This window comes from Pterocles gutturalis, unplaced genomic scaffold (genome assembly GCF_000699245.1).
Source record: "Pterocles gutturalis isolate BGI_N339 unplaced genomic scaffold, ASM69924v1 scaffold4486, whole genome shotgun sequence".
NCBI lineage: Eukaryota > Metazoa > Chordata > Aves > Pterocliformes > Pteroclidae > Pterocles > Pterocles gutturalis.
Genome location: NW_010105258.1, coordinates 1 through 25,231, shown reverse-complemented (window position 1 = coordinate 25,231; position 25,231 = coordinate 1). Strand labels below are relative to the sequence as shown.

Here is a 25,231-nt window from a genome sequence, read left to right as displayed (position 1 = left end):
AAAATGAGCAACATTTTGGGATGATCTGGCAAATTCACATCTTCAGATTTTATTTTTAAAAAAAAATTTGTTTGGACAAAGTATATAAAGAAGAGCCGATTTAAGAATAAAATACGTTACCAGGGCAGCCTGCTTCCTATTTTTGTTCACCTTTGTTTTGCTCTAGTTTCCGTTTTCCTCTTTTTCTAGTTTGTTGCAAAACTTTTCCCTCATCTCAGATCTTCTGTGATCTGTTCCTAGCCATTACCCCCACTGCTTGTCTGCAGCCAGAGTGTGACCAACAGGCTAACAGGGTCTGCCATGTGGCCAGGGTTGTGGTGCACGGATGTGTTCCTTTTTTTGTTTTTACATGCTTAGGATTTGAAACAGTTTAGAAAACGCCAGGCTGTGATGTCTGTTCCTGTGTGTTGTTTGAAGTTTTTCTTTTTTTGCAGATGTTCTCTCCATAAAATAAAATGACCTGTTGGGCACGGTGCCATGCCACGTGATAGCTGAGTGTCATGGACCACCAACCCACTTCAGGCAGGGCAGCAGTCTGTAGGCCTCTCTAGTCCTTTTAACTCCTACTCCGAAATCACGTTCGATGCAGGAAACGTGTATTTGAGAAATGTTATCTTTGCTGTTACAGGTAGAGCAATGGTAGATGTCATATTCTTGAAACATACAGAGCTGCTTTTTCGTGCGGTGTTGTTTGAAAAATAAGCACTGTGGGGTTTTGGGGGATTTTTTTGGCCAGTACACTAAAACCCACGGAAGTTCCCCTCTTGTGTCAGTGGTTCTCTCTTTTTCTGGGAATATGAGAAAACAAAGCATGAAAAAAACAATGCATATGACACAATGTTTGTTATATGCCTTCCATATCTTGGATGTTTAAATGTTGTCAGCATTCAATAAAGTTTTTTTTTTACCAAAAAAGCAGATCAGAAAAGAATAAAGACAGACCCACAATAATATCAGTGACCTGAAGAACCTCCTGCATTATATATGACTCTTACTGTGTAAATGTGTTCAAGACAAGAATTTGTCGGTAATTGTGCCAAGTTCAGAAGCTATATAGGAAGAATAAAATTAATAGTTGTTGTAGGAGTTAAATCTAGTGAGTGGAAAAAAAGGGGGGTTGGAACTTGATCTTTAAGGTCCTTTCCAACCCTAACTATTCTATGATTCTGTAAGATATTTTCCCTGTAACTTAGTGCTGCTGCAGTTACTAACATTATAATGAGTTTGTAGAATTTCATACATATAACTGGTCCAAAATAAAATTATTTCTAAGGATTTAATTTTTTTTTTATTAAACAGATCTTTTAAGCCAGGAGACTTACTGTCCTAAGCTGGTGTTTGTCTCGTACCTGAAAGTCTAGATGCTGTGCTTAATTCCTAAGGAGTGCAAAACTTTATTTTGGGAAATGCAAAAATCTGAATGGGTTAAAAGAATTTATTGTCTTGCCCCTTATGTTCATTTTTCAGAAAACTTTGTCTAACCTTAATTTTAAGTGCTTTGTATTCAAAATGTTCATGCATAAAAAAATAGATTTATAAAAGTCAGAGCCACTGGCAGTACTAGTTAGTTTCTAGCTTGATGATTGTTTTGAGGGACTTACTAAATATGTACATACAATAAGAGGACAAATTTATTGCCCATACAGCATAAGCAGACAAGCAAATTGCTGGTGTTTTAACAAAAGAGTCTCTGTTGCTCTTCATCCCTCTCAAAGGAAGAGACAGGGAAAAGGCTTCAGCAGCCTTACTCTGCAGTGACCTTTATTTCCCCTCGCTGATTACTGTAGTCCCTGAAAACAGGCAAGGCAGACTGTCTGCGAGCAATGGAAAGCAGGCAAATACAGTGTAAAAACACTGACTTTGATTATTAAATTATCATGACAAACTACTTAATCTAAGTTTTCTGAATGCCCTGACTTACAAGGCAAAGAGGGAATGTGGAAATGTGAGGGAAGCTGTGGAGTGGCTTACTCTAAGCATTTTTTCCTCATTTAAATTCTGTGGAAATCCCACTGTCATTGAGTTCTTTGTGAATTAAGCTCATAGCCATTCTGTCGTGTGTGGCATTTTAATAAGGTCAGACTTAGGAAATTGTTAATTTACTTATTGTCTGCTCACCATCGTGTCCTTTCTCAGTTCTGGTAGAATTTGTACAATCTGTAGCTTAATGTTTGGGTTTTGTTTTTTTTTCCTTTTCTCTGAAGGAATGCAGACACTGTTACAAAATAAGCTGTAGGCTCTTCCCCATGCTGGGGACTGTGCTCAGCCTTCTCGCTTAGAAGTGAGATTTCCCATTTGGTATTATCAAGAGAGACATAACTGAGGCAGGGAGAGATACCTGGCCAAGTGGAGTAGGGTTTCAGGATTGCTGATTTCCTTGATGTTTCCTTGTCACAACGTAAAACCGTAACACATTTTCTTTTAATGAATGCAAATAGTGGGGTAGGGACTTCCAGAGTGGGAAACCTTGTGAACTTAAGGAAACTAATGCGTTTGTTCTCCTGCCTCCTCGTCTTCCCCGCACGCTGGGGTTTGAGATCATTCTCTAGTCTCATCCAAGGAAGATATGCAAGGGTATGCCAGGACCTCAGTTCAGCCGGACTGAATGGAATATTGTGAAAGGTTGAACACTATCCCAAAACTGTCATCACTGACTATTGATGTACGTGTAGCTGAGTACGCTGGGAATAGTGTTGTTTTGTGTCTTTTCTCAGATCTTACTTCCAGGAGCTCTGCTGGGGCAGACTGTTACCATGCTCTTCCTGATCTCCTAGGAAGAGTTTTAATCCCTGATTTTTATTGGAGCAAGTCTCTAATGTTAAACATTAATTCTACCAGTCCTAGCCCTGGCATAAACCTTGAATCCATGATCTCAACTTTGTGTGTGGTTGTTGAGATGGTGACATACCCATACAGAAGCACAAACTTACATTATTTTAGTAGCTCTTTCCAAAATGTTGTGCATAATACTGTTTTATGATAGACTAGATAGAATCATTATACTTAAATGAACTCTACACATCTCTTCTGTTTCTATTCTGCTACTTTTCTTTATGCACTCTTAAATCTGTAGTCACTTTTCTGACAAAGTATTTCAGTGTCTTTCCTTTAAATGCCTAAAGATCTCATTGAATAGTAACCAGAAGCAGGAGTTGGAGGGAGAGGACAAGTTTACCAAAATGTAGTATCTGATATTTAGAAGAGCACAGGAATTTTTTTAAACCTTCCTATCCTAGAGCTCTGATCTTGCAATTTTTGCACTCTTTCAGTGCCATAGTTGAGCTTTGTAGTACATATGCAACCAATGTGCTGCCCTGTATTTCTGATGAAAAGGTGATGAAAATAAATACATAAAAACTTAGAGGATGTATCACCACTTCTAAAACATCATATCAATAACATCTGATTTGGTCTTGACTTCGCCTTTTCACTTTTACTTTTCTGAAGGTGTTTCTTTTTGAAAAAAAAATTAACAGTGTTTCTTTAAATTGTATCTACCAGAACAGCATCAACATCTGTGAAAGTTCCAGGACTCTTTTTTTTTTCCTTCTTCCTCTCTTGTCCTTCCTATGCATGTGCCTCCCATGGTCAAAATGGCCAGTGTCATTTATCTTCTCGTGGATGTAGAGTTTATAAAAACTGAGCTGAGTCCTTTTATCTATAGATGAGACAAGCTTATCCTGCTGTGTCAGTTAAATGTCATGTTACAACTGGAAAACACCTTTTAGTTAGCAGTGAAGAATGCTACTTCCAAAGTTTCATACCACAAAGTACTGAGATTTTGCTTGAAGCTGTGGATCGGTTGAGATTAAGCCTATTTGTTGTGGCATTAATAGGCAGTAATATGTTGCTGTATATTTGACAGTGAAGATTAGATGAGAGACTCTGAGGTTTACTTCAGACATAAAGGTGTGGACTTTGATTTAAAAATAGGAGCTCTGGTACTTAAACTTTGAAGAGCAGACATGTTAATTAACTCTAATCATTGTAATACAAATTTTTGTTCTATACCTATTCTCGTGTGCAACATCTTAACCCAGCTCTGTGCTGCCTTTTTTTTTTTTTTAATAATGTGATTACTGAACTGTTCAGGAATTAATAAACCACTGGATGCTTGGTAGTCTATTCTCACTCATGGATTTACGTACGCATAGTTTATACTTGACTCTGAAAGGTATGAATGGGCTACAGTGCCTTTAAAATATTGAAACAATTTTCTTTGAATTTTAGTGAAGGAAATCTGGCCACAAAGCAAGTAGTTTTTCTTCAGAGACCTGTTATGTGGAATTCTGCTGTCCAGACACCAGAGGTGAGTAACATGTTTGTGGTATTAATATAAAGAAATTAGTACTTCATATAGTGGTTATGTACAGAAACAAACAAGGCTTCAAAATTAATGGGAAAAAAGTGGTAGAAGAGGGTTTCACTTGAAACAACTTCAAGTTTTTGGAGGGATTTTTGGAGGTGAACTCATTTTTTTCTCTGACATGTACCTGTTAAATTAAGCCATAGAGAAAAGCATAAGCATGCTAAAACCCTGTTTTGTGCTAAGAAATGACTGTGTCAGGTGGGTGAGGTTGGCTATGCTGTAAGTATTTCTTTAGACCTCTTGAGAAAGTCTTGAATGTTCCGATTCAAATCCTGGATTTGTTGTACATGAAAAAAACACATTTTATTTCGACCTCCGAAATGTCTGCTTTCACACTTGTAGAAGAATACAAATGACAAGCTGTGCAAGAGATACTGTAATCCGGAGGTTAACAGGGTGAAGGGGTTGTAGCTGTTGCTGCATGAAAATGTGTGGCAGAAATAGAGGATTTAAAGTTCCTGCAGCTGGATCTCAACAGCTCCTTGTTCCTTTTGAGTGAGGCTGCCGTAGTAGTGGTTGTATAGATGTGCTTTGATTAAGTAACTGGCAGTCACCACCTTCTGCTCAGAGTCAAGGTCGCAACAGTCCTTGCACCTGTATAGCACTGGGGTAAATCCTGCTGCGGCCAGAGAGGGATGAACGGGTGGGCTCTTCTTTGCTAAGTCTTTCAACATCCCATGACGGAGTTCTTTTTTTTTTTTTGTTATTTCTGGTTTTCAATGGCCATTCAATATTTCTCTAATCAACACAGCTTCCCTGTTTTAAGCATGTATGAAAATTATGGACATTTTCACTCATGTTCAGCACCAGAGTAGTAACTTTACAAACTGTCATTTATGGTATTGTATAAGGCAGTGATACCTCGTCTCTTATTTCTCCATCTGTATAAATAGTTCCATGAGTCTCCAAATTTCTTGCATTTGTATTTGATCTTTCTCTGCCCTTTTTACCTTCTATCCAGACTGCTACCATCATCTGTATTTTCCTCTGCTTAGTGTTTTCTCCTTTTTTTTTTTTTTTTTTGTTCTTCTCTAGGCTTTTCCTTATCTCCTGCATAATTTCCTTCTCACTGTGTCCCCTGATAAGTACTGCTTCCATGCCTGGAAGAAGTGCATTTAACATGTGTAATTAAAATCCTGTTTTATTTTTCATCTCTACCACCATCTCAATTCCCAGCTAGTTCTTGTACACTATTTATAATTTATTTCCTCATTTACAAAATTTGAGCCTTACTTTTTTTTTTCCTCTTCAGTGTTCTGTGTAGTCTCCCTTGCCAATGTCTTAATCTCCTCTTCCATTTGTACTCTCTTCTAAATTCTGCAAGTTCCTCATACAATTTTTCCTTTAATGTCTGTCTGTGCACTGTCTTTAGCTTTTAGTTTTCAAAGCTTCTGATCCCTGCTCTCATGCCTGACTTTGTAGTCTTTACATTCTTTCCTAATACATTTCCAAAAGTATGTTTTGATATCAGTATTGTAAATACATAAAACCTTATTATATCAGTCATTATCAAATAAAGTCATACTTCTCCTGGTGCTTCCCCACTTTTTTTTTCTTATACTCTGTATAATAAGGGCATGGACTCCTGATACAAATACTCTCTTTCCTTGGTAAGGCATGTTATTTCTAACTATAAGCATCTCTTAAAAGACAGCATAACCACATGGCACAAGTTCAGTGGTTAAGACTGGACTCTGCCAAGAGGCATAATACACACCAGTTCAGTACAATCATTCATTCTGAGGAACTGATGAATCTTTGAGATGTAGCTTAAATTAAAAATAGGAAGCATTATGCTCACAGTTTAAATTCTGTCACCCAGTTGTGAGATAATCAGCAGCTGAATGACCTTTACATTCTTTGGTTTATACAAATAAAATGGTAGTCTGTCTTGTAGTCATTGTTTTACTTTCATGTTTAAGTCAAAGGTTTCCCATTACAACAATGTACTGGAAGTAAACAAGAAATGGCTTATTTGTAGCCACTTAAATCAGGATTACTGTGTTTAAAATCTGGACAAATGTAGTATCTAAATGTGCTCCTTAAGTACCAGTGAAAGTTTTACTTCTCCACCAGGAAATTTCAGAATGCTGAGGTCATTTTAGCATGGGATAAATAGGTAGTTCAGGCTGAAGCTGAAACGTTTAGCAGAGTAACATTTTCCTTCTGTTTTTCCAATTATGTTGGTTTTCCCCTAAATTTTATTCTTTTTACTTCATTGATTTCTTTTACCAAAACGTCTGAATTGCAAACAGCATATTACCTTCATTACTATTTAAATTCATAGATTTGTTAATACCTAACTGATACAGAAAGTCCTGATAGCTTTGCATTGAGTAGCTAGATTTCAGGTGCGAAACAAGCTACTGAAATTTGAAAGCATTAACTTTTACTCTGGAAACTTTAATGAATAAGGTTATTTAAAATGTCCCCTGGACATTGATGAGAGCTGTATGATTGTATGAAACCCTTGCAAACATTTTAGTAAAAACATTTAACTCCTGTGATTCTATATTGTTGGGCGTGACATCTTCATTTTCATTTGTACTACACATCTTTTCATTGATGTTCAAATTATATTAAAGCTGTTTTTAAAAAAATGTTCATGTCCACAGCTTAGGGTGTTTTTGAAAGACAGAAATACTGAATTCATGTTTATTTAAGCATATCGTTAGCATGTTTGCAACTCGGATACCTCAAGAAGAATGCTACCTACCTATGAGAGTGTCAAAATAGGAAACCAACAAGGCTCTTCCATTAACTGAGTCTTAATAAGAAAGCAGCTTCGTACAGTGTTTTCAAACAGTTAACTGTCAAGCCCCCAGAGCCCTGATCCCAGCTTTCTGTAGGACCTCTGACTTGCGTTCTGGAGAATGGCACGGGGTAGGGGTTGCTTTGTGTACTCTGCTTTTTTTTTTTTTAATTGTTGGGTCAAAGTTAGCATTACAATTTCTAAAGGAAATTTTGCTTCGGTAAGAATTGAGAGGAAAACCCCTGTTACCTGGTCTTATTCCCACAGGGTCTCTTTTCTAAAGAGGGTGTATTTTGTGTCTTCACAGCTCATCTCTCTGTCTTCTTGTATATTCATGAGATACTGCATTATGACCTGGCTTATGATTTATGTAATGGTTGAAAGGCCCTTGGATTAGAAAGGCTGTACTGTCTCAGTGCATTCTTTATCACATCCCATTTGCTTTTCTAAGAAAATAGTTCAGAGGAGGAGATCCAAGATTGAACCACACAATGCTTGAAGGTTTTCTGGTTTTTTATTTTCTTTTTTTTTTCCTTTATTTCCCTTACGTAGACTTCTCCATCCTCTTATGATGGCATCCAGGTGAAGCTTATTTCCTTCTCTTTCTCCTGAGGCAACACTGTTTCCCTTTAGTCTAATTTCTAATAAACCTTTTATTTATACATAATGTCTGAGAGGAACCTTAGCGTAGTCTGATAGGTCTGTTGTTTGCATAGATCACAATCTGCTTACTTTTCTTTTTGGCATTGGCAGCGGTCACTTCAAGAAACATATCAGGAGATCCCAGCACTAATGTCAGACTGTATGTAGACCAAGTTCTTCCTGTGCAAGGTCTTTTTAGAGCCCCTCTCAGATTGCTGTACAGGACAGCCACTGACTTCATCTGCATAGATTCACCATGTGTACTGAGTGCAGTTCTCAAGAAACTTGACATTATCTGAGGAGACTTGTGAAGGTCTTTGTTGTCAGAACTGGGAAGATGGGAGAGCATAGCAATCTTGCCATGAGATAGGTCAGTGGGAAATCTTCAGTCCTATGAAGTGGTCAGGTCACACTCCTGCAGAGCTCAATGTCGATGCAGTTTAATTCACATCTTTATCAAATACTGCACTCTTGTTGAAGCTTCTAGACAGAGCTGTGTTTGGGAAGTGATCAACATCCACTGACTTTCAGAGCAGCTTGCAGATGAGGGCACTGGCCAGGCATTGTACACGGTGGCACGTAGATACGTGAGTGAAGGAGAGCGAGCACATGCCTGCAATGGAAGACAGAGATAGTGGAGCTGTGTCACCTGCATGCCTGTCACTGCCCGGCCCTCTCACCCCTCTGGCAGGAGGGACCTCTGCAGCTGAGCAGAAGCTGATAGCAAGAGCTGTGCCGCCCTCGAGCATTCATCCCTGCGGAGCACAGGAAAGGGCAGCACACACTTGTGCCGTATGGCAGAGCGCGTCTGTCAGGGGTATGTTAGATGTGTGTGTTAGGCACAGAAATCATGCTTTCTTCAAACAGCTGGTTTTAGCATGGGCTAAGACTTCTAAATCATTCTGGAGCTGCTGGGCATTAAATAAGAATTGAGCATTGTTGGAGTACTTTTTCTTAGCATTCCTTTGTGCTTCCTTGAATCTTGAGTATGTCTTCTATCTTGTCTCTTTTGAAATTTATTTATAGAGAACAAAACGTATCTGTTGGAGGCTTTTTCTCCAGAGGAAGTTTAAACCAGAGTGTTAAATGCTGCCTTATGTTAAAATGCAGCTCACATTTAATCTATCCAAGACTCATTGCAAAGTGTTTGGTTTTTTTTTTTTTTTCCTAGGTAAGCTAACATTTAAACATCCTCTTGTATTTCAGAAGAAATCCTTAAGACAAGTGATTGGGGAGGAAAAAGGCAAAGTCTCTAGCAGAAATGTTGGATTAGACACAGCTACTTCTCACCCTGCAGAAACTGGACAACCACCTGATGAGTTTCACCTTTCTGCTTCTAAACAATGTTGGATCAAGGAGGGATCCTCCCAGTATGGAGGCTTCCCAGGATTCAGTAGCAGTGATGGAGTATTAGGGGAACTGGATGATGGACAATTTGACCAGGAAGATGGAGTCACTCAGGTCACATGTATGTGATAAAGTAACTGCATCAGATGGACATGTACATAATTCACACAAATGTTTAAAAAATCATACTACTTTGAATGCATTGGTATAATCCTATGACTTTTCCAGCCTCATTTTGTATTTTTGTCTGTTTCTTTGTTGTGTTAATCCTACTGCAGTAATAATGCTACTGGAAAATATTTTGGTTTTCTGTCTCTCTTTTAATAGAATAACTACATGACTGGGTGCTCTGCTAACTTGTTAATGCTTTTGACAAGCAAGGAGGCAAATGCTGCAAAACAGTGACAGTTTGAATTGTGTAAGAGGGAAAGGAATAAGAATGTTTAGTATTTTCCCCAAGCTGGAGGAGTGTTTATTTTTTTTTTCCTTTTAAAGGGTGTTGTAAATATTGGTGGGGGAAAAAAAAGAAAAATCTGGCTGTTACGTTTTAATGTAATATTCAGTTTATTTGTCTTGCATAAATTCAGAAGCTTAGAGAAATGTTAAGTCTTACACTAGAGTGTTAATAATTTAAGCTACATTCAGACTTGGTATGTACAGAAAACCTCTGGAGGCTGTAGGCAGACACTTGCTCCTGTAATATAATTTCACCTATGCAGGTTTTACCAGGATTCCTTGTACATCTAAGCCAAAAGCTGTCTGAGCATATAGCTTGTATAATGATGTAGTCATAACTTACTCATGAGTGGAAATTAAGAATCACTCACCCTCTGAAAGATAACTTTCAGTCTATGAAGTAGTTGTTTGAGAAACTCACTAGGAAGCATTGACAGCAAGGAGGACAATGATGCTGATAATACATAGGAGGAAGAAGTAGGGCTAAACTTAATAGGCAATATTAGCTGATAAACTGTATATAAATATGCTGATGCATATATAAAAAAAATTCTCAGCTACATGTATCTCATACTGGGTAAAGTGTATTCACCCTGCATCAAATACCAGAAGGAATGTTCAGGATGAAGCTGCTGCCCTTCCATCCTCACCGTGGGGAGAAGCTGCCTGTGTTAAGGGAGGCAGGGCCCTGTGGGGTGAGGCATGAACTGGGATTGTTTTTATGCTGCTGTCTTGCTTACATTTTACAGAGGAGAAGCTGAATAAAAACACATCTCCAAAAGATAAATGTGTTTATAACTAAAAGTTGCATTTTTCAGTTAGTTTTAGAAGGAAAAACTATAAAATGCTTGTCACACTTAAGCTATTGGAAAATAATTTGGTCAAAATGAGAAATTGGAACAGAACTGAGCAGTTGTATTCACAACACTTTTCTCTGTGTTTGCAGTACAGCACACGTATCACCGAGGGATTTTCATACCTGGCTATGTGTGTGTTGTACTGCAAACACTGAGAGAAATGTTTTGAGGACGTGTAACTGCACCGCCCCACTTCCCTGGGATGCTGCCTGCCAGCTGCCGGGGGAGTCTCCCTGTCCACTGGCATAGATGGTGGCACTAAATGGAGTGGGCATATTAGTGCAGTGATAGGAACACCCACAGCTGACTCCAAACGAGCACCCCAGAAGATGACCGGGATAGTGGAAATCAGACTGCAACCTCTGTGGCGGTGAGCTGTGCAGAAAGAACGCTGCCAGAAGCTGCTTAATTCAATAAGCAAGAAGTAGTTTGTGAAAGAAAAGTGTTACACTTGCTGCAATAAGCAGCAGTAGTGCAAAGCCTTAGGGATATTTCAGTGTATTTGCAAGGGGTGGGGGGCAGGGGAGACCCTTCTTGGTTGCATGATTGTTATTGTGGGAGCTTGAAATGATTACTGCTTTGGAGCTGCTTACCAGTTTCATGATGAAATTATTGTAGGCAGGCTTGTTTATTTTTCACTTTTGAAGAGCAACTGTAACAACTGTTTCTAGCAAGTCTGGGGGTTTTTTAAAAAAAAAAAAAAAAAATCCACAGCCCTGGAGCTGGAGACAGGCGTTCCTCCAGATGGTTTTTCCTACTGCACATTGTTGAAAAGAGCAGCTTCTCTTTTCTCACTTTAATTTCTTAAGAAAAATGCTGGCAGGCTGGCAAAATAGTTCTGAATCATGACTGTGTTAAGAGCCAAGTACGTGCCAGTGGGGCAGCGGGAGGACTGCACACACCCTGGCGAGCGACGGAAGCGCAGGAGTACCTGTGAGAGTAGGCACAGTAAGAAATCCCTTCTTGCCAAGACTTCTCTCCCTGCTTTCCCACCAGCACCTCAAGGTCATAGGTGTGGGGCATGAACCTCACGCTCATTCCCTGTCTGGGGGCTTGATGTGGGGGAGGATCACCCCGCTAACAGGGTGAGGGCTGGGCTGGGTGTTCCCTGCAGAGCCGGACCCCATCGCTGCCTTCTCCTGTAGCCCACTGCTCGCTGAGCAGCGGTCACGGTCACGCCATTAGCAGGGATCTCGTGGCACACAGATGTGGAAAAACTATGAAAATGCATGTTACATCTGCCTCTGGCAGAAAGCCAAGTAACTCTGGCATATTAAAAATGGGGTAACAGCTGGTCTTGTGCAACTTGGAATATGTTGCTCTACTTCTAAAACTATTTTTCATGAGTTATCCAAACCTCTTGTGTGTGTGTTCTGCGTGAGAACTGGTAGGTCTCCATACAAGTCAAAGCCATAAAACCAGCAAAAATTGGTCAATAAACCTAGGAATTCTGAATATTCCAGGTAAAAGCTTTTAAAGTATATTTAAAAAATTACCTTTTATAAAGCAGTATCCCTGCTTAAGATAGTAATGAATCCTAAAACAAAACTGAACTAAAACTGTTTAAATAAATAACAATGTATAAAGTAAGAAACTGTTTTTCTAGAATGCATTCATTGGATAAAAAGAATCATTTAACTTTTAACTGAGATTTTTTCATATCAGCTGTTGAGAATGCTGAAAATTTAGATAAATTAGTATGTTTTTTTAAAAAAAGAACTATTCCTCTTACAATTAATGGCATGTACACAAGGGAGATTTTGTTTTGGAGTAAGGGTAGAAATTGCATATGCTCTGGATGTGCACAGGCACACTCTGGAGTATCCCCACTTTCAGCAAGAAAGGCTTTTCTTGAAATAAAGCCATATTCCTTTTCAGCAGCCCACAGTTTTAACTGTGCTTTAGTCCTTGCTCTTGAATCTCACAAATGTTGACTCTGCTGCAAACCTCTGAATTCCTTTATAGTCTTTTTAATTCAGTGTAAATATGCTAAACTGTTTCCTCTGAACCCATGCAGCAATTCGTATATGATTAAGGACAGCTGGTTTTTTTTCAGTGCCATGTGTGTCACAGTATGTAAAGTTGCCCCTGCTATAGAAAGATTAATCTAGATTGTTCCTAGCTCTCTCTTGTCTTTCATCTCACAGGGCTACATTTAGGCTCTGTATTGGAAAAAAAAATAAAATACAGTTCTTCACCTGGGGGGAAAAAAAGTCAGCCTGGCAGGAGCCAAGAGAGAGATCTGTAAAGTGAGTGGCATGGAGAGGGTAGCAAAGGAGTAAATTCTTCAGCATTCTTTTTTTGATACAAGAACTCAAAGGAATCATGGAAGTGGTAAGTAGCAGGTTTGAAACAAATCATGGTATCTGTTCAGCTAACTGGAGAGCCCCTTGCTGTGGGACACCTTGTATAAAACTACATGGATTTAAAAGGTGACTGAAAAATTCCTGCAAGGAAAAACATCACCCTGTTCTCTCTGAAAGTCACTGAACCAGAAACTGTTGGAGCCTGTGAAAGCTGGTGTGACTGACTGCATGCTTATTCTCTTCTTTACGTTACTGTAAGCACCAGTGCTTTGTCCCTGGTGGGCATGGAGCTGAGAGTGTTCTACCACCGCAAGGCTTGCTTTCAAAAATCAGGGACAGTAAGTTGCTTGCTCAGCCTGTGTGAACTGTGCAAGAACTATCTGACTTCATGCACTAGTTGAAGAAAACAGAATAAACCACCCATTTTCCTAGGATGGGTGGTTGCTGAAACAGAAATAATTGAAAAGCCTTCAAAGAAAAGTTATGGAAAATCTTCTGGATAAACCACCCATTTTCCTAGGATGGGTGGATGCTGAAACAGAAATAATTGAAAATCCTTCTAAGAAAAATTATGGAAAATCTTCTGTTTTGTTCCTTGTAGTTAAAAATTCTGAAAGCCAGCTATATCTTACTTGAAGTGAAAAGGGTACAGGGGATTCTAATTTAAGCTACTTGTTTCATCACCTGGTCTTACACCAACTAGTGCATTAAGGTATGCCTTTATTAGTGTTATGACCAGCATCACCCATTAATTAAACTAAGTTTGTAAATCAGAAGAGCTGTCACAGTAACTCCAGCAAGATTTTTTTTTGGTATGCTCCTATTATGTATTACATATATATACACACAAACTGTTCAGTCTTCATTTTACCAGAATGTATTTTACATACTCTTCTTTTTATTGAAAGAATTGCAAATCAAACTTAAAGCACAGATGCATTCTCTGACAAAAAAAGTAAGTACACTTATTCAATAACAGGGCTTCAGTTAGGAGACTCTGCATCTGAAATGTGATAGAAGTGTCCCTTACATGTGTGTGACAACAGAAATGCCCTGCAACTATTAGAACAGAGATAGGAGGCAGCCAGTGCTGTTCATTAACCTCTGCAAAGACTGTCTATGCTTAAATTGTTTGGAGCGGAAATACTTTTCTAGTGTTTACAAGCAGGAAGAAACTACCCACAGTAAAAAAAAAGTTTGTGCCCTGCTCATAATTGTGAGAACAGTTTATTCGCACACCTGGTCAGCTTCAATAAACTGCTGCTTAACTTCTGTGCTTCTGGTCTGTAAAATACTGTTTTCTTTTTGTGAAGCTGAGGTCCCTTCTACATTTCTTATAGGAAGCTTCTCACCATTAAAAACACTTACAAATCAGCTCCCAGTTTATTTATTGTGGTTGTCTCACACTGACACTGAATGGGTTAGATCAATGTATACCTTTCCTCAAGCTAGAATTCCTTTTTGTGTCTTGTCTGTACATCCATAGAGCTCGCAATACAAAGCTTGTTAGACTTAAAGCCATCTATAAGAGCTGATTAGGTTTTCCTTGTTCTTAGTATATTAATCTTTTGAAAGTAGGAAGTGCAGGTTGCTGTCTTTGACAATTCCCTATGGCCTAATTTAGAGAATAGCATTAGTTAGGATCTGGACTTCTCAAAGACAAATTCCTGTATCAGAATTTTTACAACTGGTAAGCAGGTTAGCATAGCTTGAAAGAGACAAAGTGGTGTAGAGGAAATGGTCTGATGCCATGTTCTAAGCTGTTTAAGCAGATAAGTTTTGACAACATCTGAGAGTTAAAATCTTAGAAAGCAGCAAAATCACCGTGGCTGACTTTGTTGCAAGATATGCTAAGCCAAACATCAGGAAAAACCTCAGTGACTAAGGAGAAAGTCATTTGAAAGTTATCCTTTGCTTACAATATGCCCTTGCATCTGAGATGTGCTGTCATGGTGTGCTTATTTGGGATCTGGAAGGTCCTCTTCTAGATCTCCCTTTTTAATTGTAGAAACAGCATTTTCTGATTTGAGAGATGTATAAATTTGAGGTCTGACTTCAAGATGCTAATGAGTATTCTATTTCTCTACTTTTGAAAGAAGAAATACAACTTCCCTTCAGCACACCTTGTAGCAGAGCTGGGAGAGCACCAAACCTTCTCTTGGAAGCACTCAGGTGCCTGCATTCTTGAACGACATGAAAAATGAGAATAACTTGCCAAAATATATTGGTATGGATAAAGAAACAGTTTAATCCTTTTTTTTTCTTACAATGTAATTCAAATACAGTTTCAGTTTCCCTATTATATAGAGTCTAAATTAAACCTGTTAATATTTATTAGAGAAATCAATGGTTTGCTTAGGCTAACTGAAGTTTTATGGTACCCTTCAGGCACGTGTGTGTACACAGTACTCATGTAAACAACAGCAAGGGAAAATACAAGCAGTGTTTCACTTAGGCCTTATATAAAATCAGCTGAGTTAGTATAGCAAGTCAACTTTACAGTGCAAACTTGAATGAGAATAAACAGGATTTCTGTTTTTGAAGTGGAACTCTTAAAGCATAAGAGGAAGAAAAGAGGTTTAAAAATTTTACTGCAGTCCTGAGCACCACATCCTTTTCTTCAATGTTGTAGAGGAAATGTCATTTGCAATACCAGTTTCATGTTTCTGCCCGCTTCAGTCACCATGGCCAATAGAAGCATGTAGGCTGACTGTACAAAAGAACCACAGCATGGATGGTCCTACAGCAGACTGTGCCAAACCTAAATACATTTTACTACCTCTGGACCACAGTCATCCTACCTGCAGTACAGACTTCAAGGTCTCTATCAAAATCAAGTAACCTGGTCTATACAAGGCAAGTTACAGCTCAGTGTATAGACATTAACTAAAGCTACTTTTACTCAGACAACATCTCATGCAATTACCCTGCTGACAATTAAATACAATGATAAACATGAGACAAAAAGAGATGCTGAAGAATATAGCTGTTGAAGTACTTAAGCTTAATCTCCCTAACTTCTCATTGTTCAAATTCCCTTTGCATCCAGGTGGTACAGTTTCTTGAGGTGTGCTTGATTCATATAAAGAAAAATAGAATTTAAGGCATGTTTAGTATATTATGAAAAAAGACATATTAAAAATAGTGGACTCCCTTCTTTCCAAGTAAGTATAACATAGAAAACAAAGTGTAGATTACAGAAACTAGCTGAGTTAGCCCATTCTAACCTGTGTAAAGAAATAAAAAGAGGGCCCTGGCAACCTTGGAAAGAGAAACAACCACCTAACTTAAACAGCTTAGCAAAATTCATTTAACACAAGAACACTGCTAGTGCTTTTAGACCCTGCATTGGTGTATGCTTAGCAGCAGTATGCCTGCTATATTCATCTCTAAAACATTTAATTCTGTCATTCTAGACATAACACAATTAAGCAGCACTCATGGAAATTGTCAGTTACTGCAAATCTGCAACCACAACTTGAAATAAACATCTGATAGGTAACAGAAGTATGAATCCAAATCTTTCTGTTAAAGAATACAATTCAGCTGAATGAAGAAAAACAAATTAACATATGCTGAAACCATTCTTAACTTTTGCAAAGAATCAGGTTCAGTATTTCAGGTACTTAGAATGTTTTTACTAGGAATACAAGTAAAGACTCTGCTAGTGTGTTATGTAGTGTAACATGAATATTTATGAGGTATAATCTGTAAGCAGTTGCCATAAATGTGCACAGGTATAAGCCATTGACTTTTCTGCTACAGTTATTCTTTAGAGAGTTGTGGACTGGAGAAGAGCAGAAGTCTGCCTTAACAGGATAGAACCTGTCCCCTGCTGCGCACAAACCTCCGCTGTTAACAAAAAAATAAGTCCAGAAAGTATATTAAATGTGTATCAAGAATATATGTGATCAGTAGCATAGTGAAACTGTCCTTTTGGGATTACTAATACTATAGATCCTATTAGTATTTGGATATACACATACAGAAATATGCACATCCAAAAGTAAATCTTCAAAGCCATCTTAAAAAAATACAAGCTGAATTAGGAGTAAGCTACATTGCAAGAAGCTTCCTGCAGAATTATACATTTAAGGTGGTAATCTTTGAACTAAGACTTAATATAGTTACTGCATTGAAAAATGGCTTGCTGTGAAATCTTAATCTTGCTTTTTTCCCACCCAATCAGACACATCTTCAGGATTGTGATTCAATGATTGTTTAGCAGCAATTTTAGAGAACTGTAAATTCTTTTATTAACAGGTATTATAAACAGATACTACTACTTTTATTTAAAAACCATGAGTGCCACATTGATGAATATACAGCTCATGAATAATTTAAAGTATTTCCCATATTAAAAGGCAATGCACACAGCATACAAAAAGTATACTAAACAAAGCTATGAGGATACGTGATTGAAGTGTCTAAAATGATATATACAGTACATAATTAATATTTTGTTTATATTCAGTACAGGCTCTGTACTGCCATTCCCATCATGCCTCACTCTCTCCTGACACTGAATTCTGCACTTCTTCTTCCAAAATTGGTACAATCAGGTTATCCTTGGACATCAGATTATACTTCATCACAAATTTAGTGAACCGGTGACACAAGAAGGTTTCATTCTGGAGATGAAAAAAGGGGGAAAAAAAAAATATATATACAGAAGGAATATTTTAAACAATTCAAAGTAACATACAAAAAAAAACCCACACCCCTGCTTATATGTAATTAATTGCCTCCTTAGACTTAAAAGTCTTAGAAAGAAGTACTGTTGCTTAAATGGTAAATTTATATTCTTTTTAAATCCTTCCTTTACTGCTTGCTTATATTTACTGTAATTAACAAAAAACCCTACTGAAGTTCAAGCTTAAGTCACAGCTCAATTCAACAGGAGTTAGACAAGAGTACATTCAAATATCAATGTAGTCCTGCTCCACTCTCCAAAAGAGAATTTTAAGGTATTGTGAAACTCCTCCTGCATACACTATCCCAAACAGAACAGGGCACAACCATCCCATGGCTGTTCCAGCAACTTGAAGTGGAATTTGGCAAAGGTTTTCTTTTACATTCAGCTATACCCCTTAGCACCTTTCTATCTATTAATTTCAACTTTTCCATTGAAAAAAAAAAAGTTGGAAGTTACTGGAGGTGCACAAGCTGCCCCCAGTTACTCTTTCTTTGCAGTTTTACAATTATAATTCCATAACTGTTGGGTAACATATACAAACAGGAAACACAGATACATAAGCAGTGCTAACTGTACCATGTGGTTGAATACATTCAGGAATCTTTAAAACAGGATGAATTTTGAGTTGTCTGTACAAAAACTGTCAAATTCTGACCTTTTATCCAAATGAAGGGAAACCAGAACTGGTTAAATTATATAAATTAATTGTCATTTATATATGTATGTATGCATAACATAGTATGTCAGTTCTGATAAATCTGTAATCTACTATAATCAATACTTCACTTGAATGCAGATCATCTGGTAGGATTAAAAGAAAACTCATCATACAATTACATCACAGCTATAACTTCAGTAAGTGCTCTTCTTTCAAGATGTAACTTGAAACTACTTACTTCATATTCATCAAATATCTGCCGGTGATGAAAATACGCATGTGAAAATATTCTGTAAATCCTTCGGCACACTGATCCTAATTTGGCTACAGAGGATTCCTTTATGCTAACCCTGTAAGTACCAGGAGAAAGGTTAAAACAGGCCTACTGAAACAACTACAGAGATACATGTTGACATGAATGCTGACTGTTAAACTTTACTACATAATTGCACATGAAATTTAAACTTAAGTGTTGCAGATATCTGTGTCTGCAATTGCTTATTTGTTACTTAAATGCTTAAATTGCTTAAATGTTGGTGTATACTCCGCATTTGAAAATTCTACTCTGACTACAAAACCAGTTTTTGCCTGTAGTTAAACATCATCAGTTATTCTGGTAAGGGCTGGATTTCTGGTTTCTAGCATGGATGGGCAAAGGGGAAAAGAATTCTAGTTGTGCCTTCTTGCCAATACAGGATTCCCAGAGAAGCACAATTTTGACTTCTCTAGTTAGGTTTCCATGATCCAACGTGAGGGCTGCCCATTCAATACACTCAGCCTCTGTCCTCTGTGGTCACTGATGTCCCACAGTAGATTGGTGTTGGCTTCTGGAGGCTTTTGGTGGTGTAGTGTTTAAGTCACTGCATCTAAAGGCCATCCTGTTATTTAGGTTGGTACTACTCCAACAGAAGCCCCATAACACCAACAGATGTTAGTAAAACATTTTCCACCTAAAAACCACCCACCCAACAGCTCCAGTAAATGGCAAACTGTATGAATAGGCAGGAATTCTTCCTTGGCTTAAAAACGACAATAGCTCTATCAACAACTGGCGTGTATTGCAGGGTTTCTGGTATTTTCAGTAGTAGCCCATGAAGAATGGGTTATGCATTTCCATGTGTTTTTTAAGTGTTCAGGTGCCACACACCCTCTCCCACCTCCCAAAAGAAAGCATTTTTACCTGCTGGGGAAATATTTATTGCTATTCAGAAGACATGCAGCTCCATCAAGTGTGTGTCTGGTGTAGTCTATAGCAGGACACTACAAAAAAAGACAGCGAGTGAGCATACCTATGAGTGCTTGCATGATACTGTCATGTAACTTACTTAAAGAAAAATATTTTAGTTATATTTCCTGATGCTTTTAACTTCACTGGTCATTTTTATTCCCAGAAGTTTCACATAGCTTCTCTGAAGGTCTACCTACATTTCCTCCTTAAATGAGCCATTTGTTTTCTCTGTTTCACAACCCATGTAAATTATTTAAAGAAAAAAGTTACTATGGAAATGTGATTATCCACAAGTAGTGAATTTTATGGATGTCTTTAAGTAAAGTTGTATAATAAGAAGGTAGAAGTACACTGAAAGGAAGGACGGTCTTTACCTCACAGTTCATTTGTTTCCCACACAGGCAAGTTACCAGACTCTTACAACCTAAATTAACACCTTATCAAAAAAACCCCAACCAAAATAAAAAACCTGAACCTGCACCTAGGTACATCAGTGTTTTCTACCTTGGCAAAGCAAACCACATCATTACACATCACTAGTGTAGCTAAGTGTGTAACAAGCCAAGCCCTGGCTCTGCAATCAAGTACATGCAGAGGAGAAGGAGGAAAGTGAAGATGAACTGAGACAGTCTGAGAACAGCCATGTCTGTCCATTTTGCTATTCCCCACTTTCAGAAAGATTTCTCAGTTACGCATTTTTGTCAGCAGCTCAAGGTTGCATCACCCAGTGTCTGACCATTAGTTGATAGCTATTATTGACATGGAGAACAGTAGATGAATGATGCGTTTAGAGATAAAAAGCAGCCTGGAGTTCTCCAGTCTAGCTGGATAAAACAGACTTACTGCGTGCCAGTATTCTGAGTGGTGATGAGGGTTAAAGGAGGGAGTGGGAAGGAAGCTGACCTTCAGAGCTAAATCAAGGCATCTCAGGAAATTTAAAAAAAAAAACCCAAACAAAAAACCAAAAAAGCTCACAGGATGAAAAGGATGAAGTTAAGAAAAACCAATACCTTATTCTGAAAGGTGAAATACAAAGCTAAATCTGACAGACTGCCTATTGCCATAATCAATAGCAACAAAGAAAAACCTTCTGGAGGGAAAAAAACAACATGTATAAAGTGGCTCAATAGGAGATCTGAACAAAGTTTAAAGTAATTGGACACTCAGGTAGACAACCTACTGCCGTGCTGATAACCCACTTGACAAAGTATTTTTCTGACTCCACTACCTTTTAGGAGTAACCTCCCTAAGAATGTGTATATGCAGAGCATCAGGCTGATGTGCCTAGTGCTATGGATTGAGGCCAAAGTTTGAAGAGGACAGCCGATTCTCACCATGTCCTCTTCTTCCAATTGAACAAAGACTTTCTTCCACTGAGTTTCAGGCTGTCTTAACACAAATTAAGCAAGAAAAGAGGACAATGTGCAAAGTCTCTAATACTGTGGTAAAAAGCAGGTCCTTCCTACCTCATCCCGTTCCCTTGTAAACCACTACAGAAAGGGAAAGAAGGAAACCTCAAGTGATATTCTTAACCCACATAAGTTTGGCTAAGAAGCCAGCTATAATGGTCTCCCCATGAACACACAAACTGTGAAAGAGAATTCCACATGAATGGGGTCAGTTTTCCAAAATACACCCTTACCTCTTTGGGAGTTTTATGAGCTGCACAAAGAAAAATCCATTGTTCAGTTGCAGTCATCTGAGTACATGTGTCTGGGTGACATTCACTCTGTTAAAACAATTGTTCAGTTATGAAAACCAACAGCAAAAATGAGCTGATCTTTTCAAATCACTTTCTTGCCCTGTCCCCCACCAAAAAAGGTTATTTACCAGAAGTCTTTAAAACCCTAAAAAGCTCTTAGCTCAAACCACTACTAAAGTCTTATGTGTATAAGTTTAGAAAAAGAAAGCTCTGCAAACTTTGCATCTTACAATACAAAAGAAATCTCCTCCCTGATACAATATAAAAACATAAAGAAAATATTACCTGAAGCTTGACAGCTAGTCCATTGAGCTCAAGGCAGAATTGTCTAAAAAAAATTTGAACACAGCAGCATCAAAATCAACAATTCATTTCCCCACTAGAAACATCTAATACGAAACAAGGTATTCTAATCTTCACAGATCTCTTAACATTTTTGGCAATGATTCTTCTAAAGTGAAAAAAATACATTAGAACATGAAAAAAATCATACTTGAAGAATACCACCAAATAATTTCATCTGATGTCACACCTAAAAGACAAGAGGCTAGGAATCAACATACTATAAAAGGACTACAAGCTGAGAAAAACAGAATTCACACCAGCATATTTTTTTTACTCAGCAAAACAATTATATTTTTAATTCTTACCCGACAGTAGAGGCTGAGCTTAGCAAATAATTTAGTGGAAATATTTGATGCCAACTTTGTTATGGAAGAAAGTGCCATTTCACAATTACAGATTTTTATATTTTTTTTAAAACTGAACACTTCAAGAAAATTAATTTGTTAAGAGTGTAAGTTTTAAATTCATACAGCTGGATCATTCCATCCTTCCAAGATAAGACTTCCTCCAGATCAATTAAGTGACTAAAGTGGGACTTCTAGAAATACTGCTTTCACTAGAACAAGCCTGACAGTGCATTCTTTACCTTAAGAGAATTCACCCCTCCATTCTATATGAAAAATCTGAATAGATTTTCCGAAAGTGACAAGTATTTAGTGACAAGTCACGTCTCTGAATCCACAATGATTTTCAGTGCATGTGAAAGGACAGAGGACATTCTTAAATATGACTTTTGCAATTTTATGTATACAGTTTTTATTTTTTTGAGGATTCCCTACATCTATTGGACACGCCAGAGGAGAGATAAAGAAAACAGGAGGCAATAAGTCAGGATATATAAATCTAGGAGTAGCCTAGAACTATTCTTATTCCTAAAGTATATTTCATAAAGTTAAGAAGACACACTTATAAGAAAGAAAAAAAAAAAAACAAACCAGGACACAAGGATACTAAAGTAATACCATGAAAAAAAGGATTAATATATGTATCTTATTCCTAAAGTATATTTCATAAAGTTAGAAGACACACTTATAAGAAAGAAAAAAACCCAAAAAACCAGGACACAAGGATACCAAGGTGTAAACCTACCCTACAACTGAAAAATACTTTCAGGCACAAACTACATAGGCTGAATGTATTTTTTATAATGCATAAAACAAACTGAGAGAAGGACAAAAAGTTCTGAGTTCTCGTTCCCCTACATTCCTCACAATCAGAAAAGAACCGTAACACATAGGTACTCTCACTTTTCCAGCTAAAGCCCAGCATCTGGAGGGAGGGAAATCACATTCCCAATTAGTGGAGATGAAAAACTGATCATACTAGGGAAAAGTGCTATGGAAATTAATGACTATATTTTCATATTCAAAACATGCTAGTACAACTTGTGAAGTGAGGTACAAACATTTTCTTAAAAAACATCAAAAATACTAGATCAGAGTCCATCATAAATCTTTAGAAAAAAACAAACAATTCAGAAAATAATACCAAAATATAAAAGTCACAGAAATATCAAGTTTTCATTTAAGTTACTTTTGATCTGTCGTATTCAAAAAGACTCACTACTACTATCAATGAACAAAACTCAGAATTGGGATGCTATGTTGACAAAAGATGGATTCTTACCTTAGATGTTCATACTTCCATACTCCTTCATCCTGGCCTTCAGGAGGTTCAAGGATCTTATCAATGTTGGAACAGTCTGCCCTTATGTTTTGCTGAATATACTAGGAGGGGGAGGGAAAAATAAATCTAGATCTTGTCATTATAGTAAGACAGTATATTTAGAACATTATGTTTCTGAGGGACTTTTTACTTAAAAAGTGACTGATAGATTAAAAAGTTAAAAAGGAGAGGGGCAGGGCAAGAAAATTAGTATAAAAAATGCCAAATCTGAAAAATGCCTTTCTTCAATCAAAAAAGCTAAAAGAATGGGTAAATATTACTGCTTTTTTACAACATCCTTCTCAAAAGAAAAGAATCTTGCAGGAACCCCTGCTGTTTTCTTAAATCTGATTTGTTTAAACCAGACGTGGGAATTCTAGTTATTTCTGACTACACAATTAATAATAACAATTTTTTAATATACATAGGGTGCTTATGAAATTAATTCCTGTGCAGCAACATTCTAAGCAGATAAATACCATGCCCTGTTCCCTGTTTTTTAACCGAAATACAAATCTTGGGAAACCAACTTATTAACAACATTTCACATAAGTAAGAATACCTGCTGAACAGCTAATGTACTATCCATTTCTTCAAAGGATTCATCAGGCCAATTGTAGAAATCCTGTTAAAAAAAAAAAAAAGTTTAAACCAATTTAACAAAAATAGAAGGGGAGGAAGAAAAGCACACAACCCACAATAAGCTTGAACATGCGGGAAAATAGATGTAGAGGTAGTTTATACAATTCCAGGAAGCTACATGTTAACAGAAGCAGCACACAATCTTAGCAAGAACAGGGTGAAACAGGACTTATGCTGCTAATGTCACAATAGTAGAACATCTTGAAATTAAAGTTCTGTGTGACTCGGCATAACATAAACATCATCGCTCCCCCACACCTGTCTGTAACACCTCTATAGCCTGTATTTTTTAAATGACATATTTGCATACAGTGTCCATTTTGCATGTTAGAATGGGGAAGAAAAGAGGGCTGTAGAGGGTAGCATGATACAATTATTATTAAACCAAAAATCCCAGGATACTCCAGTAACAACACGCCACTGAAAACATTTTCTCAAAACTGAGCTAATATAGCGCAGTGTTGGCCTAACTCGGTACCACATTCTCTTGGTGTGGTCAGTATGCTGCAGAACTGGATGGTTATCAGCTCTGCTAATGCACGGTGTTCAGTACTGTTAATGATAAAACCCTCCTGAAGTTTCACCTCAGACCCAGCTGCACTGCAGCGTTCTGCAGCACTTCACATCTGGTGCAACTATGATGCTCCCAGACATGTGCATTTTCTTACTTTGCATTTTTTGCATCTTAAATTTAGTGCTACTCCCTCCTACTATCCAGAGATACTGCACAGCAGCCTCCCATAGCCATCCTGTTAGACGCAATGACTCAATTAAAATGTTCCAACTGTAAAGCTTAGCAATCTGTTCTGGAGAGAATACAGGCATCTCTAGAGAAAGGAGTGAGCATGCAGTGTTGAAATATCATTAAGTAATTGTATTTACGTACTGAAGAGCTATACCACAGTGTCATCCAAAATAAATACAGACACAAAAAAATCATATGATTGCATCACTCCACAAAATTCTTCAATCTACATGAACTTTATAATATACTTTATCAAATTTGACCCAGTCTAGGTCTATGTCCAGCTTACTGTTTTCCAGAGTACCCCAAATCTACCACACAGAAGGCACACAACATTCTGTTTCCCTCACAGATTAAACACGTACAGAATGCACGGATTCACAGGGTTGTGTAATAATTTTACCCCTGTACATTTATGACAAAGAACAGGAGGAGAAAAGAGATGCACTGTCATACAGCCCTGTGTCCTGTCCACGAGCTCTCCCCACAAAAGCTAAGTGAAGAAGCCTTGCTGAAGGGCCTCACAGGAGATCCCATCCGAACAAACACGGTCCCTGCGTGTCTGAGAGGTGTCTTTCCACGATGACCTTGAAAGCCCAGAAATCCACCCATTTCACTGGGACTGAAGAGAAGCGCTTTGCCAGCAGCCCAGGTCCCCTCTGAGGGCGGGTTGCGCAAGGGCAGGACGGCTCCTCTCCCCAGCCGTTTTTCCCGTGCGACCGCACCGGGATCTGGCCCCGCCGGTTCCGGGCCCACACGGGCGGCGGCGGAACAGCAGCCCTGTGCCCGCGGAAGGCCCGGGATCCGCTCACACCCGCTTA

The 25,231-nt window shown here is 38.0% G+C and overlaps 2 protein-coding genes across 3 annotated transcripts in view; one reads left to right on the top strand and one right to left on the bottom strand.

Annotated features, from left to right (window-relative positions):
- The window catches only part of RFTN2 (raftlin family member 2), a 30,982-nt gene extending 21,546 nt beyond the window's left edge, over nucleotides 1-9,436 (top strand). Inside the window, exons 8-9 of the mRNA XM_010087303.1 lie at nucleotides 4,231-4,309; nucleotides 8,970-9,436. Of these exons, the coding sequence (XP_010085605.1) occupies nucleotides 4,231-4,309; nucleotides 8,970-9,239 (349 nt within the window). The 3' untranslated portion in view covers nucleotides 9,240-9,436. The remainder of the gene's footprint in view (nucleotides 1-4,230; nucleotides 4,310-8,969) is intronic.
- A 7,524-nt stretch (nucleotides 9,437-16,960) lies between these two features.
- Nucleotides 16,961-23,645, bottom strand: MOB4 (MOB family member 4, phocein). 2 transcript variants are annotated; one of them, XM_010087301.1, is made up of 7 exons: nucleotides 23,586-23,645; nucleotides 22,985-23,085; nucleotides 21,299-21,341; nucleotides 20,954-21,040; nucleotides 19,264-19,343; nucleotides 18,322-18,433; nucleotides 16,961-17,360 (listed from the first exon to the last, which is right to left on the bottom strand). In XM_010087301.1, the coding sequence occupies exons 1-7, from the start codon at nucleotides 23,610-23,612 to the stop codon at nucleotides 17,229-17,231; spliced, it is 582 nt and encodes a 193-aa protein (XP_010085603.1). In that variant the 5' UTR covers nucleotides 23,613-23,645; the 3' UTR covers nucleotides 16,961-17,228. The 2 variants fall into 2 exon arrangements, with proteins under 2 accessions (XP_010085603.1, XP_010085604.1); XM_010087302.1 differs by having other exon boundaries at nucleotides 23,000-23,085.
- Nucleotides 23,646-25,231: the final 1,586 nt, after the last annotated feature.